The 26724-nt window shown below is 42.3% G+C and overlaps 1 protein-coding gene across 6 annotated transcripts in view; it reads right to left on the bottom strand.

Moving 5' to 3' along the window:
• Positions 1-9: 9 nt before the first annotated feature.
• The window catches only part of thrb (thyroid hormone receptor beta), an 87601-nt gene continuing 60886 nt past the window's right edge, over positions 10-26724 (bottom strand). For 3 of the 6 annotated variants that reach the window (XM_056420695.1, XM_056420713.1, XM_056420704.1), the window contains 10 exons: positions 26141-26205; positions 15128-15200; positions 13261-13311; positions 11949-12049; positions 11729-11876; positions 10856-11061; positions 9120-9206; positions 8774-8920; positions 7557-7815; positions 10-4696 (listed from right to left, as the gene is read on the bottom strand). In XM_056420695.1, the coding sequence (XP_056276670.1) occupies positions 4455-4696; positions 7557-7815; positions 8774-8920; positions 9120-9206; positions 10856-11061; positions 11729-11876; positions 11949-12049; positions 13261-13311; positions 15128-15134 (1248 nt within the window). In that variant the 5' untranslated portion in view covers positions 15135-15200; positions 26141-26205 and the 3' untranslated portion in view covers positions 10-4454. The remainder of the gene's footprint in view (positions 4697-7556; positions 7816-8773; positions 8921-9119; positions 9207-10855; positions 11062-11728; positions 11877-11948; positions 12050-13260; positions 13312-15127; positions 15201-26140; positions 26206-26724) is intronic. The other 3 variants (XM_056420740.1, XM_056420722.1, XM_056420730.1) reach the window with 3 other exon arrangements.

Genomic DNA, 26724 nt, shown 5'->3' with positions numbered 1-26724 from the left:
CAACACCAATTTCTCTCCAAACCATCTTTATTCTCAAGAGCTCGTTCACATTAATTGCGTCGTCATGACGACGCACGTTCCAGAGCCGCACAGCGGGTTACCGGACACGATTTCCGGTAAATGCAAAGACAGCAGATTTGTAACTATTTCTCATCATCATCATCATCATCATCATCATCAGTTTTGCCGTCACAGATCGTCTCTCTCTCTCTCTCCCTCTCTCCTTGACGGGTTTCCAGTACGTGTTGAACAAGACATCAAACACACGAGGAGAGAAGTCTATTTTATGACCGAGAAATGTTCAGCTTTATGGTTTTTTAAATTGTTTTTAATAGTATACCTAATGCTGCACTAATTAACGTGACTCTTTTTACATGATTCATAACATCTTGCTAACAGGTTTATTACAGAGATGTGGAAATGGGTTTGAGAGCAAGGTACTGTGTTTATTTTATCCCCCCCCACCCAACGTTATGCAAAAACAATACCATGTTCATATTATGCCAACAACATTCGTAAAAAAAATCTGCAGTTTGAAAATATACATCCTTTTTTTTCCTTTGTACTGTAAAATAGCTTTTCTGTTGTTATTGGTTTGTAACCTTAAGAGTAACAACTGGTGGGAGAGAAACCGGCGCACTGGTTTCAGAACCAGTGAACATCTTCTGAACCAGCAGGCAGCTTCGACGACGCTTACATGCACCGACAGTTCTGTGCATATGACGATTCAAGTAATTATGGTCATGGACATGTAAAATTCAACATATTCATACGGCCATTACCTCAAATGTGCACATAACCGACAAAAAATAACACAAACATTTGTTTCACAAACAAAGTTAAGGGTCGTAATACTTCATTTGTATTTTTGATGGGATTTGGTAAAAAAAAAAAATTTAAAAAAAATTTATTATTATTTTTTATATTATTTTATATGAATGCCAGCCTGTCATGTGAAGCAGATTCATGCAGTGCCGGAGCCCGATCATGAACCAGGTCATTGTTTTGGTTTCAATTCTGATTTACATGTCGGCCATGGCGTCATTATTACCCATAATTTGTCAAAGAAGTGTGATTTTCATGAGTTAAGAAGCACTAGAACTGATAAATGTAGCTTTGAGGTTACTGTAAATACGTTTGGTTATTGTTGAGGTACGGTTTTGGTTGCTTACTGCTAAAAAAGAAAATAACCCTACCTGGTTGAGCGAACAGGTAATTCCATAAAACATTTTAAAATGAAACATGGCCTTCAAGATTTTTACTGAAATGTCGTGAGGAAAGAACAGTGCTGTGAGGTCCGGTTTATTACCCTGTTTAGACTGGAAACATAAGATTATGCAATCCTAAATAAAGATCTTTTTATTGTATTTCTGAATGAGCATTATGGGTAAGAACTCAGAGAAAAGAGAAACAACCCAAATGTAATCACTCCCATCTCGGTCCAGAATTCTGAAGGATGTGTGACTTTAAAAGTTCATGCTTTGACTGACACACCTGGGGCTGGCTGCACACTTTGAATATGACGTATTAATAAAAATAATATATCACATTTTAGACTGACGTCAGGGTCTTCAGTCTGTTAAAACGTGCCCTCGGATGTAATCCTACTTTCATGCTCACTGCCCACAACATGGAAGGTAGAGTCCTTGGTGCCTCTCATCCTCTCATCCTCACTCGCCCTGAAGCGGTAGTTTCTCATCGGGTCAGATCGCTGAAGTAAATTGCAGAAAATATTCCACAAACCTCAATTTTGAGATTATATATATATAAAATATATACAATATTATATATATATAATATATATTACATATATAATTATATACAATATGTATATATATATATATTTATATAAATAATATATTTATATAAATAATATATATTATACAAATATATATATATTAATATAAATATATATAAATATATGTGTACATGCTTGTACAACCAGCCCCGGTTGTGATAACTGACCAGATTAATTCACCTCTTGTTCATCTCGTCACCGTTTGTGCCGACTGACGTCGTTCAAGAGTTATTTTATTCAAATCTATCCATCGAGCGGCAAGAAAAAAGACATAATACCGTTGCTGTATTTCTTTCTAGCAGGACGACTCTGTTAACCAGTTCATCGTCAGGCGGGCCGGGTCGCTGGGTACCACCCGGCATCCCGAGGACCGATCAGGACCACGGACAGCAGCGGTGCATGTAATCGAGGCCAACGTTACTCTTCCAGATGGCCAAACGGGCCCATCCACCTCTCTCCCTCTGATTGTCTGTGCATTTATTCTGAGACTGTACACTGCGAGGTGTGTGTGTGTGTGTGTATGGTTGTATGTGTGTGTGTGTGTGTGTGAGAGGTCAGAGTCATTCAAACACTGCAGCAAGTCTATTGCTTTGATAAAAAGGCATCACTTCACAGAAAAGAGGGGAACAGAACTAAAACCACAAGCTGCTTCGAGGAGTAGTGTGAAGCTTGATGAAGCGAGATATACAGAGCAAATGTTTGTCACGTTTTTTAGAACAACAACAACAAAAAAGAACATACCGGCTAAAATGTAAATAAAAAAGGAAAGGAAAGAGCGTTTTTTAGAACCTCAGTGTACCTCGCTGATGAAGAATCCCAGCGTTTACTTGGCCTACAGATGGTGGCGTCTGACCCTTGTGTGATGTAAGTGGGCAGTTATACAAAGACATCGCGTTGGTTCCTGCGTGTGAATATCAACGCAGTTCAAACAGCATCGTGCCAACAGGTCAGCGGGGCACCATGACATCACCGCGTGAGGAAACATGGCCGAGGAGATGAAACTCATCCCGGTCGTCTTGTAGAACGTGGACTAAAAGAGTCAGAGGGACGGCATGCAGTGACAACGCTTCACCAGCAGGGGTTCAATAAGGTTTTACACGTGGCATTGTTACACCAACACGGGCGGGGTGTGATTGTCTGTTCTGGACATCAGTGCCATTGTGTGCTTTAGTTCGTCCTGACCAGCCACATGATGAACAGGCTCGTTTTTATACTTTCAATGTCGGAAAGTCTGAATGAGCAGCGGGGTCGCCTCCAGTTGACAACAGCTGGGGGAGTTTGATAAAAAGAAAAGCAAAAAACATTTGGGATTAAAATAAATAAATAATTAAAACATTTTTTAAATGCAGCTTAATGCATTCGTTATCGACGAATGCACCGAGTCTTCTCCATTCGTCATCTTTACGTTAATTAATCAAAATGGGAAAAATGCCTGACATACATATGATGTCATCAAGTTGCTTGGTCGGACATAAACATAACACACAACGCCATTTACTTCAAAACATTTACAGATCTTTCTAGCTTATTTCTGACATCAATGTCAGATACACATTGTTGACATTCATTTGGCGGATTCTTTTTGTCCAAATGTGACTTAAAATGTATACATTTCCAAAATAAATTCAAGAAATTTGACCTTTTCTGCTTTTAAGTGCCGAATGTGTTGAAGTGCATCAGCTAAAGTCGTAATATTTAAAACGGTGTTCTTCATAATTCAAACTTCCGTGTTTAGCTACCGACTGACAACTCAGGATTTTGCTTCCACTTTTTTGTTTTTGGGATGACAAAAAATATTGTTGTGCAATGTTAAAAGTGTATGCCGCCACTTAAATGTGACATCACACACACCGTCATCTCACAGAAGGCGTCGCAGTAAGAGGTTTCTTTATCGGAGCTCCGCCTCCAGTTGCTGTTCCGTTGCAAATTCAGATCTTTCCGACATTCATTGAACGCCTCATTCCCGCCTAACGCTGTGCCACGTGTGGCGACCCGGAGACGTAGAAGGCCCGTGTTGTCCATTACCGCGAGTGTAGTTGTTGGCGGCGAGGCACAGTTCACACACACACTCACCATGTGGACCATGTGACGGTTAATATACCAACAAACGGGTCCGATAAAGTCAAGTAGGGGGGAGGAAAGCCGACGGGTCTCGATTACTTATTTTCTGAATCCGGTGAGCAGCCGTTTGGAGTTTTCCCAACATATAAAAAAGGAAGGAAAACACAACATTTGCATGGTTTCTAATGAATGAGCGAGTGTTGATGAAAAAAAAAAAAAAACACCATTATGCCAACTGTACAATCATCCAAAAAAAAGAAAAGAAACGATAATAAAATCCAAGGTGAGAGGTTATATCCACAACAACAACAACAACGACGACGACGACAAAACAAACCAAAATAAAAAAGAACAAAATGCTATTCACATGTACCCGCACTGTAAGGAATGGTTCCATCCAAAACTACACCAGAGAGCTATTCCTAAACTATGGAATGAAGTGACACTCAGTAGTGCTAATAGAGAGTTCATTGTGACGGGCCTCCGGCTGGGTCCACCCCCTGAGACCACCAGGGTGCCCAGGCGCTGACGTATGCACACATACACACACACATACATGCACGCACACACACACACATGTACTAAAATCCATTGGTCAGTCCTCGAATACCTCCAGGAAGAGAGGAGGGAATAGCTCGGTGGGACACTCCACTTTCATGTGGAGGAATCGGCTGGCGTGGCAGGCGCCGATCATCCGCAGGTCCGTCACCTTCATTAGCAGCTTGGGCCAGAAGTGAGCCACTTTGTGTTTGCGGTAGTTGATGTAATGTTCGAAGGCCAGCAGGAACTCCTCCTGGCAGCGCTCTATTCGCTCCACGCTGCTCAGGCCCGGGCGATCTGACGGCAGAGAAGACCACGGCGTTACCGGGGGAGGCAATCTAGAGCAGAGAGTCAGTGTGTGTGTGTGTGTGTGTGTGTGTGTGAAGTCAAACATGATTTTGATTTGATAGAAAAAGTTATAAAAACTAATTAAAAAAAATATACAACAAATGTAAATAAATAAAGGAACATGGAGAAATAATCGCGAAATCTTATAAATAAAGCAACCGGTGATACTTAGTCTGCTCTACTTCATGGAGCTTTGCTTCGTTGTTTGGAATAATTTAAATGACTTGAAGACTAAAGCTGCCCAATGAAAGGAGGGGAAATGTGAGTGAAATCCAGTTCAAACCGGTGCAGATGGATCGATTCCTATCAAGTTGGGAAATTACAACGGTCCAAAAAAAACCGGAAACTTGACAGTCTGTGTGTGTGTGTGTGTGTGTGTGTGTGTGTGTGTGTGTGTGTGTGTGTGTGTGTGTGTGTGTGTGAGAGAATAATCTCTCACGAATCAAGGTTTGGTTTGAAGAGGTTTTGTTTTTCTTCGCTTTGTTATAAAGTCTCGCAGCACCAGCGGGTCAAAGGAGAACCGAGAGGCGACTCCGTGCACCGTAACTAACGCTGACAAAAAAATAAAATTCTCTTCGCCTTCGCTTCCTCGAGCAAATTAATTGCAGATTGTTATCGGAAAACGCCGACCGAACCAACTAATTGCGGTTTGTGACAACATGGATCTTATCTTTCTGATTCTTATTCATGCTCTAGTTCAACGGGGCAAGAAACACAAGCAGACAGGAAAAACAACAACAACAACAACAACAACAACAACAAAGTAAAACCCACCCCAAACATTTTTGAAAGACAAAATGAAGATTTATAGTAAAACAATGACCCAAAAAGTCCGTCGTGACGACTCACTTCCTGTTTCACACGCCATACTTACCGCGGTCGTGCATGCGCGGTTCCCAGTGCATTGTGGGAACAGCTGATGTCTGATCGTCTGACTTTACTGTTGCTACTACGTCTCCGTTTTTCCCACACATGAGCATTCATGGAGGTGAACACAGTCACAACTCAACCAGATGAACGCCACAGCAATAAAAACAGACGGACAGATTGTAATAAACCATAATTACCTTCAGACGCTCAGATTCTTGGCAGAATTTCTCACTCGAGTTCATTCGTATGAATGTCGTCAATGATTGCAATCGGATTATTTCACAACAGCAACAAAAAAAAATAGATCCACAACATGCTTTCGTGTCAACGTTGACACGTCGCATCAGATTTACTGCACGGTCATTCGGATGCGGCCGCATTCAATTATTCAGATCGTCCGTCGCGGAGAGATTCACAACATGTGACATCATTTGAGGAGGCTGAACACGTGTTCTTCATCAATACGTCACTTCTGTATTAGTGATAGTTAGGTACCTTGTTTGATTGGTAGATTCTACCCTATAGACTCTAAAGACTCTATAAACTCTTTAGAGTCTATAGAGTCTATCGAGACTTTAGAGTATATATAGTATATAGACTCCATAGAGTATATATAGTTTACTACTATACAGAATCCAGTGGAGGCTGAACATATGTGTTCTTAATCAGTAATTCACTTGTGTCTTAGTGATAGTTAGGGTCCTTGTTTGATTGGTAGATTCTACTCTATAGAGTCTAGACTAGAATCTTTAAAGTCTTTAGAGTCTATAGAATCTTTAAAGACTCTGTAGACTCTACAGACTAGAGTCTATAAAGACTCTATAGACTCTAAAGACTCTATAGACTCTAAAGACTCTATAGACTAGAGTCTATAGAGTCTTTAGAATCTATAAAGACTCTATATTATTTAGAGTTTATAGAGTCTTTAGAGTCTAAAGTGTAGAATCTACCAATCAAACAAGGACCCTAACTATCACTAAGACACAAGTGAATTAATGATTAAGAACACATATGTTCAGCCTTCACTGGATTCTGTATAGTAGTAAACTCCATAGACTCTATGAACTCTATCGACTCTATATATGGTACTCTATATACTCTATAGACGGTACTCAATATACTCTATAGACTCTATATACTCTATAGACGGTACTCAATATACTCTATATACTCTATATACTCTATAGACTCTATAGACTCTATATACGGTACTCTATATACTCTGTATACTCTATCCTTTGACAGCCTCCTGACATCACAGGTGCAGGTTGCATTGGTTCCGGTGGCTCACTGGACCCCTTTGTTCTGTAAACCTCCTGAACTCAAACCGGGCTGACCCGTCTGACATTCAACAGATTGATTCATTTCAGAAGCTTTTCTGCCAGAAATGTAATTTTTAAACCTCAAAACAAATCAGATCTAAAATGATTGATTTCAGCCTTTTGTCCCTGTGTACAGTGTATTGATTGAAGCCCAGTGGCTCTCGTTAAGTGTGTTCAAGAAGCGCCGACAGATGGGCGGGTTCACCCCGTGTCACGTCTACATGTACAACACACACAGCGGAACAGTATTGATCTCCAATGAGATGCAGCGCCTCACACAGAGAAACGGTGGCGGAGACAGAAACCCAAGCGAGCTGGACAAAGCTCCTCAGAATGATTATGGGCATAAATTGATTGCACTGTAGTTTTAATATGGATTTAATGTATTAAAAAAAAAACACAAAAAAAGCAATCTGTGCAGGAGGGTGTAAAGCATTGCTCAGGAGATAACGCGTGAGCTTAGTGCCATCCTGACATCAACTTTTGCTTCACTGGTTTCTAAAATCTAAAATGTCGTAATGGCGTTGCCTTGGAAACGCCTGGAAAGAAAACGCAGAATAAGAACTAATCAGCTCGCGTGTGCGTGTGTGACAATAATCCAGATGCCGGCTGCTTACCAGATGAAAGCAGGATGACAGCCTGCAGAAGAGCCACCTCCGAGTCATCCAGGTTGAAGGAGGATAGCGACACGCCGAGGTCAAAGATGGCGTCCGACACGACGCCCAGGCCTCCGTTCTTAAGCTGACCCCGCGTGACCGCCATCTCGCCGTTGAGCGTGAGCGTCTCGCTCTCCGAATCGTAGCGGACGGCGGCTCGCAGCGACATGATCTCCATGCAGCAGCCTTTCAACAGGATGATCTGGTCTTCACAAGGCAGCTGATCGGAAGGAGAGAGAGAGAGAGAGAGAGAGAGAGAGAGAGAGAGAGAGAGAGAGAGAGAGAGACGTGAAGGAGAAGACTGGCCGACAAGTTAAGGTTTAAAGACAGATCATTTTAGCTTTAACCCTCCTGTTACCTTTAGGGTCAATTTGACCCCATTCAATGTTTAACGTCGGTGTTCTTTGGGGTCAATTTGACCCCAGGCTGTTTTTCACTGTCAAACATATAAGAAATATCAACTTTTTTATATATTTAAAGGGCTATTTAGGTAGTCAACAAACAAACATAAAGTACCTCACACTTAAACTTGGGAAACAATATTAATTCTAATAATTTTCTGGAGGTTTTAATTGCTGGGGTCAAATTGACCCCGAGGGTAAAATATGTCAGTAAATGTAAAGGTAACAGGAGGGTTAAGGGGCTGGAAGTGAACACACACGTTTCATTAATGTATTAATAGTGAGCTCACCTAATAGTGTGATGAATAGAATATTATTAGTAAATCATGTTATTCCAAATTAAATGAAATATTTCTAGTCACATGTCATATCAGGAAGTACGACACCCCTGGAAATCTGCATATTGACTTTATTCCTATTAAAATGAACCACAACGTTTTATCTGCGGCATTCCTGACATGTAAAACAGAGACAGTGTTCAACTAGTTAATTAATGCCAATTTATGAATAAAAGGAATATGAAAAAACAAGATGTAATTCAACAAATGAAGAATATTGTTTCCGTTTATACTAAATGATGAAAAATTATTATTAGTTGACAAAGTCACTTTTTTCTTTGTCTATATCCTTTATTTTTTATTTTTTACATGAACAAATAATTTCCCTTTTTAAATCTTACATGATTTTAAAAAAGATAATACTGTCCAAGTCCATCGGTGGCTTTGACTGTAGCTTTGGGAACCTTTTCCTCGTGAGAGGAGCTGCTGCTGAACTCACCTCACAAAACATTGGCAGTTTTTTGGCAAAGTCCACCACTCGGGTTATGGCAGGGGTGATAATTTTTGTAAACTGACTGAAGGCTTCTATATCCACTTTGTTTCCTTCTGGCGTATTGCCCATGGACGCTTGACCAATATCCTCGGGCTAGAACAACAAATAGAGGCGGGAGTTTAGTGGTTTGCCGTAGTTGACCATGTATGTGCCTGTCCAATATGAAAAAGGACGCTTTACTAGGTATTTAGGGCTCGTATATATCTATTGCACTACTTAAATGTGTTCTGCACGTCAACATGTTTAAAAGCGATACTTTTACTTTAATTTCCGTAATTATTTGTGTCCCTACCTTAGTTTCCTTCACCCCCGCTGCACTCTGGTCAGAAGTATAGAATAAATTACATGTTATTTCATTAAGAAGCATAGCTTCCTGGACCTGTTGGATAATCAACAGGAATCGTGAAGTTTCAATGAAGAAGCCGTTGTCAAGCCAACTAAAAAGAAAACAAGTTAGAACTGAGGACAGATGAAAGAGAGCAGATAGAGAACACAGTGTGAGGACAGAAGATCAAGACGGGTTTCTGTGGCAGGAGTCGGGCCCAGGACCGGGTCCTCAGACACTCGACGACACGGAGATCCACTATTAATAATGCTCAAAATCATAAATAACACGACCACTACAGGAGAGTTTGTTTTAAAAACTAACAAGCTAACGCAATGGAAGTGAAACTGACTCGACGTTCGTGTTAATTGACGTGCGTAAAGTGACTCATGGCTCTCAAGTGTGACGCATTGAGCGTGACACTCACGCATTTCGGTCTTACGTCACGCACTCCCGCCACACATCGTATTTCTCACGCTGAAAAAAAAATATCGGCTATTTAATGTTGTAATGTGCCGCAGCGCGCCAACATGAGCTGGCCACGCTGGCCTCACCGTGGAGGAATCAAGCGCTCCCCTGGAGTTCTGCTGTGAGGAGCCACTTATCAGCCAATCAACAAAAAGAAATGGGCTACACAATAGCCAATCAGAAAACCCCCCGTATCCGTTGTATCTGGGTAGGATTTAATCCAGCAACCAATGAAAATAAAGCATCCTGGAATTGCGCGCGACTGATATCCGAAAATTTCGTTCTGGGGGGGGGGGGGGGGGGTGATGGAAATGTCACTCTTGCCTGTCTTCAAAACTTGAGAGCCCTGGTGACTAATCCGGAAAGTTAAACCAATACAATGTTCCGAGGACACGGGACTCGACGACATGGTGATCCACTATTAATAATGTGTAGGAGAATAAAAAACACGACTTTACAGGAGAGTTTGTTTTAAAACTAACAAGCTAACGCGATGGAAGTGAAACTGACGCGCGTAAAGTGACTAATCCGGAAAGTTAAACTAATAAAATCTTCCGGGGACTCTAAAAATGTTTCGGAATATTTCTCAAATTGCTCGTCAAGCGAGATCCACTTCCCCCGAAACCCTGTTGATCTTCCCGGCGTCGCCCCCGCTCGGGGTCCCGCTCGGGGTCCCGCTCGGGGTCCCGCTCGGGGTCCCGCTCGGGGTCCCGCTCGTGCCACAGAAACCCACAGAAAAGCTCCACAGTCGAGACGGACGTTCACTCCAGAGAGCGATTGAGACTTCACAGAGAAGGCAAAGAAAGTTATTCATAAAAAGGGGTGAGGTGTGAAATCAAAAGTTACAAACAGAAAAAAAGAGAGAAGATTTTTTTTAAACGGCACCAAAAAAAGCAAGTCGTTAGTATTTTTGCGATTGAGGATCGGTGCTCAAGAAAAAAAAGAAGGAAAAAAAAAAGACAAGAATAAGACGAGCCGTTATAAATTAGCGCTGCTGCGTTGAACACACTTTTCTCCATCGGCCCGCTAATTCTCCCACCTCTACAGGGAGATACAAGAAAACACACGGACATATTAACACAGGGGGCCAGGGGCCGAGGTGGAGGAGACGGGGGCGTGATGTGGAAGGGGGGCATGGAGCGGGGAGGGGAGGGGAGGGTTGGATGAGGCAGGCTAATTAGTACAAGGCTGTGGTGAGGAGGGATGGAGGGAGAGAGGGAGGGAGCGTGTCTCACCAGAAATTTCCGCTTCTGCTTCCAGTGGTTGCCCTGCGCGTTGGTGGCCATGTGGGCCTCCGTCACCATGCGGATCAGGTCCCACTCCTCCTGGGTGGGCTCCTGCCGGTCCAGCACCGTCTTCTGCCGCTCCTCCTTACGACGCCGCTGACGGTTCTCCTCGATGAGCTTCCGCTTGGCGAGCCTCTTGCTGTCGTCCAACACCACTGGGGGGGGGGGGGGGGGAGAGACAATTAGAGGGGGACGGGAATCAGCGGGGAGGAGAAGGGGGAGACATGATGGGGGCGGGGATGCGTTTGGGAAATGTTGCTTGAGTTAAGATGTTTTAATAAGGCAGCGATTAACAAAATAACTCTAGAACACTGCGTTCTACACGCTGTTAATAGTCAGCATCATAATAATAAATGTATTTCATTAACAGAGGATGGAACAACGCTTTTTATGGTAAAGAAAGTGACAAAATACCCCAAGAAACGGCTTGAACCACGAGTAAAGCACAGCGCTGCTCTCCAACTATTACTATTATTATTAATATTATTGATTCACTTGTGAATTAATCTCTAAATTAACCGCTTAAATGTGTACTATTAAATGTCAGAAAATAGTGATAATCACAGTCCAAAGAAGAGCCAGAGAAGAACTTTGTTCGATAAGCTGGAGCCAACGCAATGATTAAATAAAAAAATAAAATGTAATTAGAATAATAAACTAACTGATTAGGAGACTAAATCCAGCTGTAATGCGCGAACTATTTCTTATAGACAATATCTCCCCCCCCCAAAAAAACACTATGCATGAATATGATGCGGCATTTTTCTCGGCATTGAACGCAGCCACGGAAAACGAGACGGAGACTTGACTCCTCCCACTTACGGTCGGTGGCCATTCCCACTGCGATGCACTTCTTGAAGCGGCATTCCTGGCACTGGTTGCGGGTCACTTTGTCGATGACGCACTTCCCCTCGTACTTACAGGCGTAGGTCGGGTTGAGGTTCTTCTGGATCGTCCGCCTGAAGAAACCCTTGAGAGCAGACAGGCACACGCTCAGAGAGGCCTCGGGGGGGGGGGGGGAGCGAGGCGCGCTGGCGTTTACCTTGCAACCCTCGCAGGTGATGCAGCGATAGTGGTAGCCCGTGGCTTTGTCCCCGCACACGACGCACAGCTCATCCTTGTCTAGGTAACTCGGAATGTACCCTGGAGGAGAAAAACTAATGGTTGAGATCACATTTCATTGGAGGGAGGGGGAGAAAAAGAAAAGACGACTGCACTTTTCACTTTTGACCACTATTGTGTGTGTGTGTGTGTGTGTGTGTGTGTGGGGGGGGTCACATGATCACACGTCTTCAAATGGACTTTAGATGATGTTGACCAGAAATGAAAATGGTAAATTAGGAGATCATGTTAACAGTGCTAACTTTTTTTCTTTAAATGTTTCTTTTTTTTGGTGTTCCTTCCCTCTCCTTCTTATATATCCGGTGTAATATATACAGTGTATACACTTTTACTTTTTCTCTCTTCCATTTCTCACATGCAGGTGGGTCATGACGTGGCTTCGAAAAATCACGAAGATTTAAAATGTGTCCGAATCGCTTCAGTCCATCCGTACGATAGATCCTTAGATACTGTCAACTAACTAACTAACTAACCAACTAACTAACCACCTGGTCCATTTCAAGACGTGTCTTTCGGCTTCATGAGATCAATGTGTTGACCTCTGGCAGACTCGAGGGCCGGAGATAACAAACTGATCAATAACCTTTTGGGTTTGCCAAGAATCTGGCCTCAGCCTTCTGTTGCCTCGCCATCAATCAATAAGGAGTCATGACCGTGACCTTTGACCCGATCTATCCCAAAATCTAATCAAATGTTCCCCGGATAATAACCAATCATCCCACCAAATTTCATGCGATTCGGTTTAATAATTTTTGAGTTACGCGAATAACACACATACAAATAAATACGCGGCGATCAAAACATAACCTTCCACATTTTCAATGCGAAGGTAAAAAGTATGTTGATTGGTGCAGTGTGTGTGTGTGTGTGTGTGTGTGTGTGTGAAGGACGCCAACTGACAGGAAGTGAACACGGTCCTAACTGTTGCCGTGCAGAATGCACTACACATGAGTTTGCATACAGTTATATTCAGACAGACAGCATGAGAAAACATTAAAGCGTATCAATATGTTCAAATAGAAACAAGATAGAAGCATGAACCTAGAAATGAGAAGAAATATAAAACACGTCTGAAGGCATTTCACAACATTCAAAGCAACATCTGAAAGAGGTTAAAATGGGAAACGGCGTCTCGGTTGTTAGCGGAGAGCTCGAGCACGGTTACGAGCGCCCCAAAGCTCACCAGACTGACGGAGAGGAGGAAGAGCAGCGAGAGGGAGGATAAATATTACCATTTTGAATGGCCTCATCTTGCCAGCCGGGGGAGCAATTTTCTGCTGGCTCTAAAATAGACGGGAGAGACGCTACTTGCTCAGTGAAACAGACGAGAGAGGCAGACCGACACGCCTCCTCTCTGCACATCACATTAAAAAGGTATTCAACAATCAGACGCCAATAACACAGCAGGTTAGACTGAACTAAGCATCAGGAACATCACAGTATGTTGTTGTTTACAGGGTGTCGGGTTCATCTCCTCGTGGAAGCTTGAGTCGGTTCGCCAGGCTGAGGTCAATAGTGTGTGCGAGGTCGCCGGGGGGGGCGGCTAAATCCACGGGTCACAGACACGAGGACATCCCGTGTTTTTTTTACGAGCCAGGGGTCTTTTAAACTGATTTTCTTGAGTGTGAGGGGAGTCTACAACTCCCAGAGTGCTCAGAGAGAGTTCTTAATGGTTACGTGATGCACTGGCTTTACAAGTCTCAAATCATTAGACGATTAAAGAAAAAAAACACTTAATATCTACTCGGTAAAACATTGTGGTCAACTATAACTCATCTATTTTGGCTAAACATACTATGTTCTATGCACTGTCATGGTGCTTTGTCATCATCCTAGGCACCAACTTTTTTACATTTTTTATTTTTGGGTGGGGGGAAATTATCCATTTAATTTTATTATTTTTTATCGTTATTTTTAATTTTATTAAATCTACTTTTGCATTTTTATTTTCTTCTTTTTCCTAACTTGTCATTTTCTGTAATGTTTAGTGTAACGTGATCTGTGTGCTCCGCTTGTTCTCTTGCATTGTGAAGATACACTACCGTTCAAAAGTTTGGGATCACCCAGACAATTTCGTGTCTTCCATGAAAAATCACACTTTTATTTATTAAATGAATAGAAAATATAGTCAAGACATTGACAAGGTTAGAAATAATGATTAATATTTGAAGTATTAATTTTGTTCTTCAAACTTCAAGCTCAAATGAAGGCCAGTTGTATAGCTTATATCACCAGCATAACTGTTTTCAGCTGTGCTAACATAATTGCACAAGGGTTTTCTAATCAGATATTAGTCTTCTAAGGCGATTAGCAAACACAATGTACCATTAGAACACTGGAGTGATAGTTGATGTAAATGGGCCTCTATACACCTATGGAGATATTTCATTAGAAACCAGACGTTTCCACCTAGAATAGTCATTTACCACATTAACAATGTATAGTGTGTATTTTTGATTAATGTTATCTTTATTGAAAAAACAGTGCTTTTCTTTGAAAAATAAAGTCATTTCTAAGTGATCCCAAACTTTTGAACGGTAGTGTATATAGGTCGATGTCGACCGTCTTCTCCAAAACGAGTCCCTCAAAAACAAGTGGAAAGTGGAAAGTTGAGCTTTCCACTCTTGACCTCTTGACCTCGAGCGTGTGCGGTTACTGGATGTGTTCCGGAGCGTCCGCATGGTGCGTCTTCTCCGTTGTCGTGGTACTTTTTATATTTAAACGTCCTCGATTTTTCTGAACACTTCTAAAAGTCTTCCAAGTTTAGTTTGACTAAATCAATATGGACCTCAGAGATAGCGGACTCACGCCCACGTGAAGGGATCGGGCCACTGATGATGTGTAGAGGGTCAAAATAAACTATTTATTTGAGATTAAATGCATTTGAGTTTCAATTCCCCCCCCCCCCATAAAGAAAAACACACAAAAGACATGAGCTGCTAGTTTTAGTGTCTTCTCTAGCCTGACAGACGTAACTCAGGGCAGACGTTGTTTTTAAACGGTCACGTTTAGGTTTCGTGAATATAGCTTTACTCTACATCTTCATTGGAATACACCCGGGGGGGGAATGAGGCTGCGAGCCTGTGTCGGACGTCTTACCTGACATACTGGTGGGGTTCAAGGCCGAGACGTCATCCTCAGAGGCTCCTCAGACATCTGGGTACCTACCTAGCTGAACACAGAGCCAAGGAACCGTCAATAACCCAGTTCATGAGGTATGTTGTAATTTCAACGTGTCCTTTCCTACAACATGACAGTTGTGTGTGTGTGTGTGTGTGTGTGTGATGAGATACAAAAGTGCCACTAATGAGATGCGATTATCTCTCTTCAGCTTGATGAAACGGGTCAAACGATGCGTTTGATGTCTCGGTTTGCATCTCACAGAACATTTGAGGATGCCGATATTTCTGTGACGGAAATCAAAAGGCAGTGTGGCTGCTCAAGGAGGACATCTAGTGGTCAAACATGGAAAACCAGTTTACGTAACCTCTCAATCGTTTTGGGAAATTATAAATCTGAGGCGTTTGATTGCAGACTTTTTTTATTCTCCAGGCTAGATTGTGTTATTTTTTCACACACACACCCACACACACTAATGGAGCAACAGTGTGTGTGTCTTTAATCAGAGTGTCTCGCAGGGAAAACACAGTTGTGTTTGTGGATTGAACTCCTCATCCTCAACAGGATTATAAGACCAGAGGAGGAAGAGGAGGCCAAAACTACAACTTTAATTTTAGTAGCCAATTGGGCGACTTAAAAACCTCGAGACAAATGGAGCCAATTGTTGGTCAAATATTAGCCGCCATTTCGCAGAGGGGCTAACCGACTGACTTTAGAGTGAAGCCTCAGAGGAAATTCAGACTCAAGGCGATGATTATTTTGTCTTTTTCTTTGCTCCAATTGCAAGGTTGAATAGTAGAAAGTCAGCATTCAGGTTGCAAAGTAATCTAGACGTGCAGTTGTAGAGATTCCCACAATGATAAAATGGTGGAAACTAAAGATACGTGAGGAAGAGGGTAGGAGAGCCGGTGGAAACGTCGGCTTCTGGAAGAATACCTTCCCAGACACACCCCGGTGACGGAAAAACAGAAAGTGACGTACAGATCTACGTGTCACAGATGGGGTTAGTCTCACTATAATCTGGTCCAGATGTACAGAAATATGATGACTCAGCATTAATCCAATACAGATCCTAAAATCGTGGACTGCTCTTGAAAAAAAATCGACTCCCTTTCTAAAATATAAGAGTTCAGTGACACGAGGCGTTTGAGGAACGTCTCTTTCGGCTCTCGCTCCGAGGCATCGTTGCAACATATCATCCAGGTTGTCAGCATTTTTTCATCCTGTTGAATCTAGTTAGAAAAAAAGGCCCCAGAACCATTTCATGACAAGAACAAATTTAAAAAATGAAAGCTGTCCTATAAATCAGATTTGTTCTCACTGCAACATTTACCAAAAAATTTTCTTTACTTTTACAGTGCAAGAGGCGTTCAAGGACACGACACACCAGAGCTGCAGGGGAACAGATAACAATGAAATCCGTGAAATGAAGGCATGAAATAACCTCATCGTGCGTCCTCAGCTGAGCAAGTCTTTACCCGCCCTCTTTAAATATTAAGATGATGTTTCAGCAAAACAACAACAGACTGCCTTTTCTTTCTTTTACTTATAAAATCTCTCAGTCAACAAGCTCAGAATCCACAGCGCTCCTAATTCCTCTGCACTGGAAGAACAGCTGGCCTGAAAAAATGCATTACAGGAAACTGATTGGGTTTGCTGCTGTTTCACCCTAGAAAACTTTTATTTCATCTCTGGACTCAACGAGTTGCCTGGAGGGAAACAGTTGGGCGGATGTTGAGGGGAAATGAGCAAAATTGTTGGTTCCCCTCATTTTAATTGTTGCTTCATGGGAGGGAGTCAAAGGTGCGTTCCCTAAAAACTAGATTCCCATACAAGTGAACTGCATTCTCAATTTCATTCGGGGGGTTTTAACTTTGTGGGAAGAGAAGAAAAACAAAACTCAGAGCTACTCGATTTTGTTTTGTGAACGTTGTTGATGTTTGGCTTCAAATAATTAACTTAAGTTACGTACATACGGTTTAAATAAGTCAAGATTGACTTTTATTTTGTCGCAGGTTCCGCAGACTTTGAGTAGAAAAGTATTTGTGATGCTTAAAAAACTGAAAATGCAGTATTATGGTCCGGCAGCGTAACTTTTAGGAGAACGGGCGCATTGAAGACTGAATTCCAATTTGAAAAGAATTCTTCAACATTATATTTTTTTCTTTCTTTCAATTATTTCAACCTCATTTCTGAGAACTCAGGATTCATTTATTTCAGTTGAAGCTGAACTCGTATTGGACGATTCCTCAAAACCACAAATCAGCGTAATAAAGAACGTGGTTACGGGAAATTAGGGTTACGATGAGATAACATCTAAATCCATGACCTTGGAAAGAGCCATCTCAAGGTCTCGGTTACTCCATCGTAGTCCTCCATTAGACCACATGGTCATGGTGTGGTTGAGGTTCGAGATAATCGTTACATTTAATAAACTAGAACGGGCACTCGGTAGAGCGCAAACCTTCGCATATCACAAGATTGGGCATTGAATTATGAACATGTTGGCATTAGTTGCATGCCAATTGGATACAAATTGACCGCGCTATGGTAAAAAGAAGATTTTGACCTTTTCAGGACTTTGACCTTTGACCCGATCGATCCCAAAATCTAAGCAAATGGTCCCCGGATAATAACCAATCATCCCACCAAATTTCATGCGATTCAAGAAGATTTTGACCTTTTTCATGACCTTGACCTTGACATTTGACCCGATCGATCCCAAAATCTAATCAAATGGTCCCCGGATAATAACCAATCATCCCACTAAATTTCATGCGATTTGGTTTAATACTTTTTGACTTATGCGAATAACACGCACGCACGCATACAAATAAACAGCGATCAAAACATTACCTTCCGCATTTTCAATGCGAAGGTAACAAGACGAACAAAGTAATACTTGGCGTGCTCCTGAACGTCGGCCCTGGACGTTAATTAGGATGCTGGGCATCGTCAGGTGGCTTCAGATACTTCCCGCCCCCGTTGCCATGGATATCATCACATCGAATGGTTTCACTGGAGTCCGGTCCTCTCGGTGGCGTACGCAACGGACATCTTAAATCGGCTTGTTTTTAACTTTTAATGGGAGAACTCCGAGGACTGAACCAGGAGAGGTTCACGCCCACACGCGGGCCTCGGACGCACTGCGACTGCCAATAGCGACCGCGCGATGACGGAAATGAACGCGATTCCCTCCGTGGACGGAGATAAACATAAAACGCGATGAGACAGCCGACTGTCACACCTACGATACGCGGTCGCTGGGAGGCATTCCAGGACGACTCCTTCAGAACGGAGGCCCACAGATGGCACTTTATTTTTGGAAGGGGGCGACAAATCACGCAGCCGAGTGCTTTCGGTCGCTCTCCAATTGCCATTTCGGCACATTAGTGTCCCGAATAAAAAAAAGCGACAATAATGGACTCCCGCCGCGGGCGTGAAGTAGCTGCAGTGGAAATGAAGGGGGTCACTCCGGTCCACACGGTCCCTTTGCAACCTCCGATTTTCCCCGATCTGATTTTGTTTGTCGTTCGTGTGGCCGCTGTAGTTATGCATGACGTGGTGGTTACAATATCCAACATTTTGTTATGATTATAGTGGACAGAGGAGGCTAAACCAAGGTTACCATGCAGAACAAACTCTAATTTCTCCTCTTTTCAAGTAAACACAGACGTCCTCTGTTACATTTACTCTGCAGCGTTTCCCCCCACCCCCGTCGTCGTCGACAACACATGCACACCGCTCCGGGCGTGGACTTGTGGCGTGTCTCCCATCGTGTCTGCTTGTTCTGTATGTGCACATATTGATTTATTTTTTATTTTTTGACCCGCGACTTTCCCGGAACGGCCGGGAGCTCAAACAAAGTCCTCATAGAACAAGCTTTTTTTTTTTTTTGCTGAGCAATTCATACTGCAAGTTTGCCGTTTACGTCCGGCGCTGTAAAAGTGATGTGTCATGGTGTGTGCGGTTGGTGTGTGTGTGTTTGTGTTTATGTGTGTGTGTGTGCATAAGCTAACATGCAGCCGCCTTTAAGCCGGCCTTGGTTAAACATCAGAACCGGATGCCGCAGCCTTTCTATATACATGAAGTCAAACGGCTTCATGCACAGCCCCATTCAATACCGCTGTATCAGGAGCATTCATTATTACATCACCTAATAGTAAATATATAAATTAGACAAACAGAGTTTAATGTGAAATAGACCGAATGATTGGTTCAGATCTCTCGAGGCAGCGACAGATGTTCTATTGTTTTTGCTTCATCTGATTTGGATGAGAGTGAGTGAGTGAATGTACGGCAACCAGCGGAGGACAAAGAAGAGGAAAAGGCAAAAGCCAAAATACTACGAGTCCTTTTAATGGTATCATTTCAAGATGTGAGCGACGGTGTTTGACACGGACCGTCCTCGACGTGACGATGTCCAACACTTCCCCTTCAAAGACTCAAGGGGTCACCAGAGCTCCCGAGTTTCAGATTCCACCGGCAGCAACTTTCCACCGAAGGCCGGCTGACTCACGCAGACTCTTTTTCTTTTTTTGTTGCTTCAACTGCAGTAAAAATCAAAACCTTTGGATCTGCAGTCAGAGAGTCAATCCCTTGTTATTGTCCATGCTCTCCGTTTCCTTTCACAGACTACACACACACACACACACACACACACACTCGACAGACACTGTGCTCGGAGGTCAGGTGCCTCTGGAGACGGAGCTGGAGGGCGAGCACTTCCTCCTTTTCGTTTTATTCTCCCCGCCACAACAAACGACCACATCCTGCGCGACGAGAGGCGCAAGAACACCGTGTCCTCGGCGCTGCCGGGGCACATCAAACATGGCGGGGCGACGTGGAAATGTGAACTCACCAGCACGCCCTCGTCACATGTTTGTGTACCGTGATTACCGCCGCCGCCACTGAGGAAGCAAGATGCACGTATACGGCTGACGCTTTGCAGCAAGGGGCGAATGTCACAGACAGAAGTCTAAACACATTATTACTCACTGAATTACTCTTTTCTTAGAGCTATGACATCGTGTGGGATGTAAAATGCATTTGGCATAACGATTTTGACAGTTTGGGCCATCCAGAGGAGGAGATTTACATATTTTCTAGGGGGCAATTTCCACCCCACTGACTGAAATCCAGGGGCATGTAAAAAGAAATTGGGGGCACTATTTGAAACTTGTGAAATCACATTTAACCTTTGTTCAAAAATAATAAATACACTTATTTAGGCTTACAGTATATGAGCAATTGTCATAACAAATATAATAATAAGACTTTTAGGCAGAAGTCTACAAATTCAAAGTGTTTTATGAGATTTTTTTTAAATCAGACAATTATATTCAATTTTTGTTTAAATTTATTTATTGTACTATTACCAATTATAACTTATTTATTAGTTTTTTTATAATAAAAAATGAGATTTATTGATTTGTGTGTGTACCTACCTAGTACAGGCAATAGACATTTTGGGGGTATTTGTTGCTCCTTCTAGTGACATCAGGGGCAACATTATATTTCTTAGAGGAAGTTTTGCCCTTTGTCCTCGTGTGTTTCCGACACTGGGGCCATAACTACATTTTTGGTAATGAAAGGCTATGACAACTACACACACACCTTCTGGTGACACCATGACAAAGAAGTGTTGCAAACAAACAAACACACACACAGTCGTTTGTATAGTTTTTAGTGTTAGAGGTAATGAAGGAAACGGTAAATAGGCTCCTAATGGCGGAGACGCTGTATCTGTTGTCATTGCTGGCATTCAAAGAACAGATGAACTGATTATTATGAGCTAGAGTTGAATGGGACCGGCTGTGTGGAGCACATTGTGAAACCACAGGGGATCTCAGGTGAAGGACGCTCTGAATCCCTCTTTTGTCTCGAGTGCTGCAGATACACTCGACCACGACGCCGTGTAAACACACAGGAGAAGGCCATCAGCTGAGACTCCGAGATGAACCGTTTACGCCCGTTATCAGTTTGTTTTTCATGCTTTCAACAAACGTCAGCGCCCGTAAAAGCTTCAACGAGGGAAACGGATCTTTGAGAAGCACAGAAAAACGCCACGTCATCAAAATGGGGCCGAAGCTCGGGGCACGAAAGACTCGACATTCTCCGAGTTTGACATGAAGGTAATGAAAAACACATTTGTGTCAACGTCTACCCCCCGACTTTCAAACTAGACGAGCGTTTTCTCCCCCTTCCACCAGAGCGTCCCGTAAACCAGCAGCGCTGAGAACGAGGCCGACGAGTGACTGGCTCACTCACACTGGTTTCACACTCACCACCGTCGCTCGGCCGCATCTTCAAACGGATTCTTAGTCGACTCATTTCTTGTAAATCTTCTACTAGTTAGTTCAAAAGGAGGAGCGCAGAACTCATGCGATGCCTCCACAGGGTTTCACCACACGTCAATCATTTCAGAACTTCACACAGGGGAAAAAAAAGTCTTGAAATCTTAGAAATTGAAACTTAACATTTCCACTATATGGTTAAATGACTTGTATACAAGACATTTAATATAATGTATGTATATAATACATTATATTATATATATATACTGTATATATATATATATATTATATATATAATATATATATAAATACATATATAGAAATATATATATATATATATATTATATATATATACATAAATACAATAATGTAATAATAATGTATTTAATAATAAGTATTCATAGTGATTACTATAGTCATCACCATGAATGAAGTAATCTGGTAGATCTGAGTTAATAAAGTTACTCAGATCTACCGGAGAGGCTCATGGTGATTACCACATGTCAGTCTGAGCTCTGAGGAAAAAAAGAAAAAGGTGAAAAACAAACATTTCAAACTTGCACCAAAGCTATAAATGTAAATATGTGTTCACGAAGTAAACAACGGTCGGTTGTGAGTGTGTGGACTTTGGCTCGGGGCTGAAGGAACATATTAAAGAGGAACCTGTTTTTTTAAAAGCCGGACCCTATGTAGTCGTGCTTTTGAGTATCGAGTGATAATCGCTCTGGGCCATCCCTCCCCGTCAATGCATGTCCAAGAAAATTTTAGCTTTTTTCCCCACCGAGAGGCTCAGATTCTTATGAGAAGTGTCTGACAACATAATAACAGGACCAGGAAGAAGGAGAAAGAAAGAAAAAACAAACTAAGAAGAAAATCTCATTCTGAAATCATTCCACGCTGTGATTTTCAACTAAATGTTCAGAAGCTTCACCCTGACAACATTATTAACATACATACAGACGCTTATATTAAAAGATCGGAGCCCGTCAAACCACTTTTAGTAGAAGTACATGGACAGCGAGGAGCCCGTTTAGCGGCTGCAGCATTCTCCCTCAATAAAACAATGAAATTCATTTTAAATATCTCAATATCAAAAATGGACACATCTCTAAATGTTTAACACCCACGAGTCACTTTGATGCAAAAACATGGGGCGATGAGAAGATTGAAGACATTTAAGATCAAATGACAAACACACGAAGAATAGTGTAATATGTTAAGAAAAATCATTGTTGGTATGATTATTTTTGGAAGATGGAACTTTGGAGTCGAGAGAACAAATACAATATATGTGGTTGCCTAATTGGTCAAAGTTAGGTAAAAGGTAAAGTAGAGTTTGTAGTATTGCTGTACATCAGCAGCTCCTCGGTGTACTTCTGGGCTGGTCATCTCACCGCACTTCAACATTAAAGCACTTTTCTTTACTTTCGGGACTACTGCATGGATTTCCTCAGCTGTGAAATTTGGTTGTAAAACTTCGAGTTTCGAAGAATATTCTCTGACCAACAGGTGCAACACTGGACTTACATAACTGCTTAAAAATGTCAATATTAATGCATAAGTATTAATCTACTTTGAGTACCAATAACACTTCCGTAGTTTTACCAAGTGCATATTAAATGACGGACTAACCTTTAATGTTGTGTTTTTAATTAATGCACTATTATCCTTAGTTCTTCTTCCTTCAATGAATGCCTCGTTTGCTTAATACCAACAAAACAAACCAACATACACTACCTTTCAAAAGTTTGGGGTCATCCAGACAATTTTGTGTCATCCATGAAAACTCACTTTTATTTATCAAATGAATTGAAAATTGAAAAGAAAATATAGTCAAGACATTGACAAGGTTAGAAATAATGATTAATATTTGAAGTATTAATTTTGTTCTTCAAACTTCAAGCTCAAAGGAAGGCCAGTTGTATAGCTTATATCACCAGCATAACTGTTTTCAGCTGTGCTAACATAATTGCACAAGGGTTTTCTAATCAGACATTAGTCTTCTAAGGCGATTAGCAAACACAATGTACCATTAGAACACTGGAGTGATAGTTGATGGAAATGGGCCTCTATACACCTCTGGAGATATTTCATTAGAAACCAGACGTTTCCACCTAGAATAGTCATTTACCACATTAACAATGTATAGTGTGTATTTTTGATTAATGTTATCTTTATTGAAAAAACAGTGCTTTTCTTTGAAAAATAAAGACATTTCTAAGTGACCCCAAACTTTTGAACGGTAGTGCACGCCAAGTGAAGAAGCCGTGATTTAGCTGTTAATAAACCGGCTTTAGTTGTTTAGAAAAGTCCAAAGGGCATCGGGTCTTCATCGGAGTCTAAATATCACCCGACGGTCCTCTCTGGATGCATCATGAATCAGCGGTGAACAACAGTCACGGCTTCGGCCCGCCACGCATCTCGTTTTCAGGTCGCGTTCAGATAAGAGTCCGTCTTCCTCCGCCGGCCATTATAATTAGAGCCATCTGATACTTTATTTACGAAGCCAGCGTCGCACTGGGCACCGTGACGCGGGTCATCATGGAAACTGGTATCGCATAAAAGGCCAGCAGATGGTGTTTTCATTAAAGAATTCAAGCCCGACAAAAGAACCAACCGAATGACATCGTGCGGGGAGTCCGCGGTGCACTTATCGTATTACATTAATTCTCTGTATAAAAAAACAACAAGGAAGGAACACGAAACACACAACAACAAAAAAAGACTATCTGATGTGTTTTGGTAATGCTCCAGTGTCCCTGTTACACAGACATGATCCATCACCGGAGAGTTGAGCGTCAGCGTCCCCCCCCCCAAAAAAATAATATATGCATCGGTAGCATTACAACCAATAATCCATGCAGCGCTGTAACGGCCAGCGGGGAGAACATGACGGACGGCTGACAGCTGGAGCCGACAAGACACCTGCAGACTCGTAAATGATGTTTCATCATCATTACATTTGGGCTGCAACAGGTTTTCCTGTTCCATGGCGTGCAGACGGAGGTCTTTTCGGTTCCCTCTGACATCTCCTCTGAGCTACACTGCTGTTCAAAAGTTTGGGGTCACTTAGAACAAAAAGTTGAAAAATAAGGACGCTTCTAAGAAAAGCACTGTCAGAAATACACTCTTTCCATTGTTAATGCGGTAAAGTGTTTTTATGAAATCTCTACATAGGTGTATAGAGGCCCATCTCCAATGTTCTAGTGGTACATTGTGTTATCGCCTTAGAAGACTAACGGAGGGGTAGAAAACCCTTTTTTATGTTAGCGCAGCTGAAAACAGTTATGCTGGTGAGAGAAGCTATAAAACTGGCCTTCGTTTGAGCGACAAGTTTGAATCACAAAATTAATATTTCAAATACAAATCATTATTTATAACCTTGTCAATGTCTTGACTATGTTTTCTATGAATAAAAGTGTGAGTTTTTATGGAAAACACAAAATTGTCTGGGTGACCCCAAACTTTTGAACAGTAGTTATATATATATATATTCCCCGTCCTTGCAATACACTGTAAACAATGCTGCTTCTGTCGACATGTATGGCAACGCATGCCTTTGCAGTACATGTCGCAGCTGTCTTCATTTAATGGTCACAACTATTTCATAATTGTTTTTTTGTGTGTGTGTTTCTTTTCTGAATAGCTGACTTTAAAATCAACCACAGAGAGGTTTTGATGTATAAGCTGTTTATAAAATAGTTTTCACTGCACTTTAAACCGGTGTGTGTGTGTGTGTGTGTGTGTGTGGGGGGGGGGGGGGGGTGGTTGCATTATGTGCTTTTTTAATAGCCGGCATGCTGCTCTACGTGTGACGGTCACACTGGTAGCATAGTCCTTGAATTGGAGTTTAAACCACAGAAGGCCTGTTGTGTTCAAGTCCAGTAGTATTTTAGAACATTCTGTGGTTAAACGGCTCCTTTCTCCTCAATATCATATTACGTCACAGTATGATTATCGATCATATTTCAGGTAGTGTGACAGCTAAATATGCAGGACTTGAGATACACCGACTACCTGGGAGCTACTTACATGTTGGGAAATGATTCATGTAAAAATCACGTGGCTCTGAAAACCCTCGGAGGTTTTCTGCGATACACTTCTCATCCATATTTGGATACAGAAGTTTACAAGTATAAAGTATGCGCCTCAAGGTCCTTTTAGTAGTGCATGATCTTCATCAGCAGAGGGAGTTGTCTTTGAGTTGTAGACCTTGAAACCCCCCTCTCACCCCCCTCCTCCCACCACATCTACAATTCTAGAAGTCTAATTCCCGATGAAAACCACAAGATTTCCCCCAAAAAGCTCCAAAACACAGCTGCCAAATGGATCTTGAGGCAAGATTGACAAAACTTTGAAAATGTACTTTGGAGCCAACATGGGAGGGAAAAGTGCTCGAAATAAAATAAACGTGACACATTCTACCAGAAGAACCGACCCGGTGACAAAACACGCAGCCGGCTGCTGTCGATCCCCCCAAAAAACAAGACAGACAGATCCCCAGTCTGGCACATGACGAAGGAGCCTGGATCAGTACCAACGTCACGACTCGCCACTGCTACACCCTGGTTTTCTGTGTGTGTGCGTGTGTGGGTGTGTGTGTGTGTGTGTGTGTGTGTGTTGACTGGGGAGAAGCAGAGTCCTGGCAGGCTGCAGGTCTCTGTCTGTATGGAGTTGAGCAACATGAAAGTCTTACCAGAGGAAGTGGTGAAGTCTGACTCCACGCAGCGCTGAGGAGCTGCTGAGCTCCCCGAGAGACACCTACAAAAACACACACACACACACACACACATTTAGAGTCGAGCTAATGAGCAACGGAGATGAAAATCACAATCCACCTACAAGAAAAAACAGTCGGTCCTGAGGAAGCCCGGAGACGCACGTTGCCATGGCATCAGAAATGAACCCGGGAGGCACTTTTAAAGTTCTCAAAAGATCTCAAAGCTTCTCGCTGGGGCAACAACATTAAAAAAACACACACACACGCCTTCTTTGTAGTCATACACATGTCAGACGGGGGATACTTTAAGGGAGCAAAGTAAATACTTCACAGTGAAGCACCGACAACGGTTTTAATGCCTATTGTGCGGCAGGATGTAGTCGGATCACCACATCCGGCTCCGATGACCTACATGCAACGCAGCCCTCAACGCAGCGACTCCCACAGCGGCTTTAAAGAAACCTCTGGTGGTTTCCACATGTGGTTACAACACCAAATGCCCCCCCCCCTCTCCGCTCCTTCTCCTCTCCCTCCACGCTGCAGCGAGGGGCGGAGGAATC

The sequence above is a fragment of the Pseudoliparis swirei genome, chromosome 1 (assembly GCF_029220125.1).
Source record: "Pseudoliparis swirei isolate HS2019 ecotype Mariana Trench chromosome 1, NWPU_hadal_v1, whole genome shotgun sequence".
Lineage (NCBI taxonomy): Eukaryota > Metazoa > Chordata > Actinopteri > Perciformes > Liparidae > Pseudoliparis > Pseudoliparis swirei.
The sequence above is the reverse complement of the archived record's forward strand: the minus strand, read 5'-3'. Positions and strand labels throughout refer to the sequence as shown.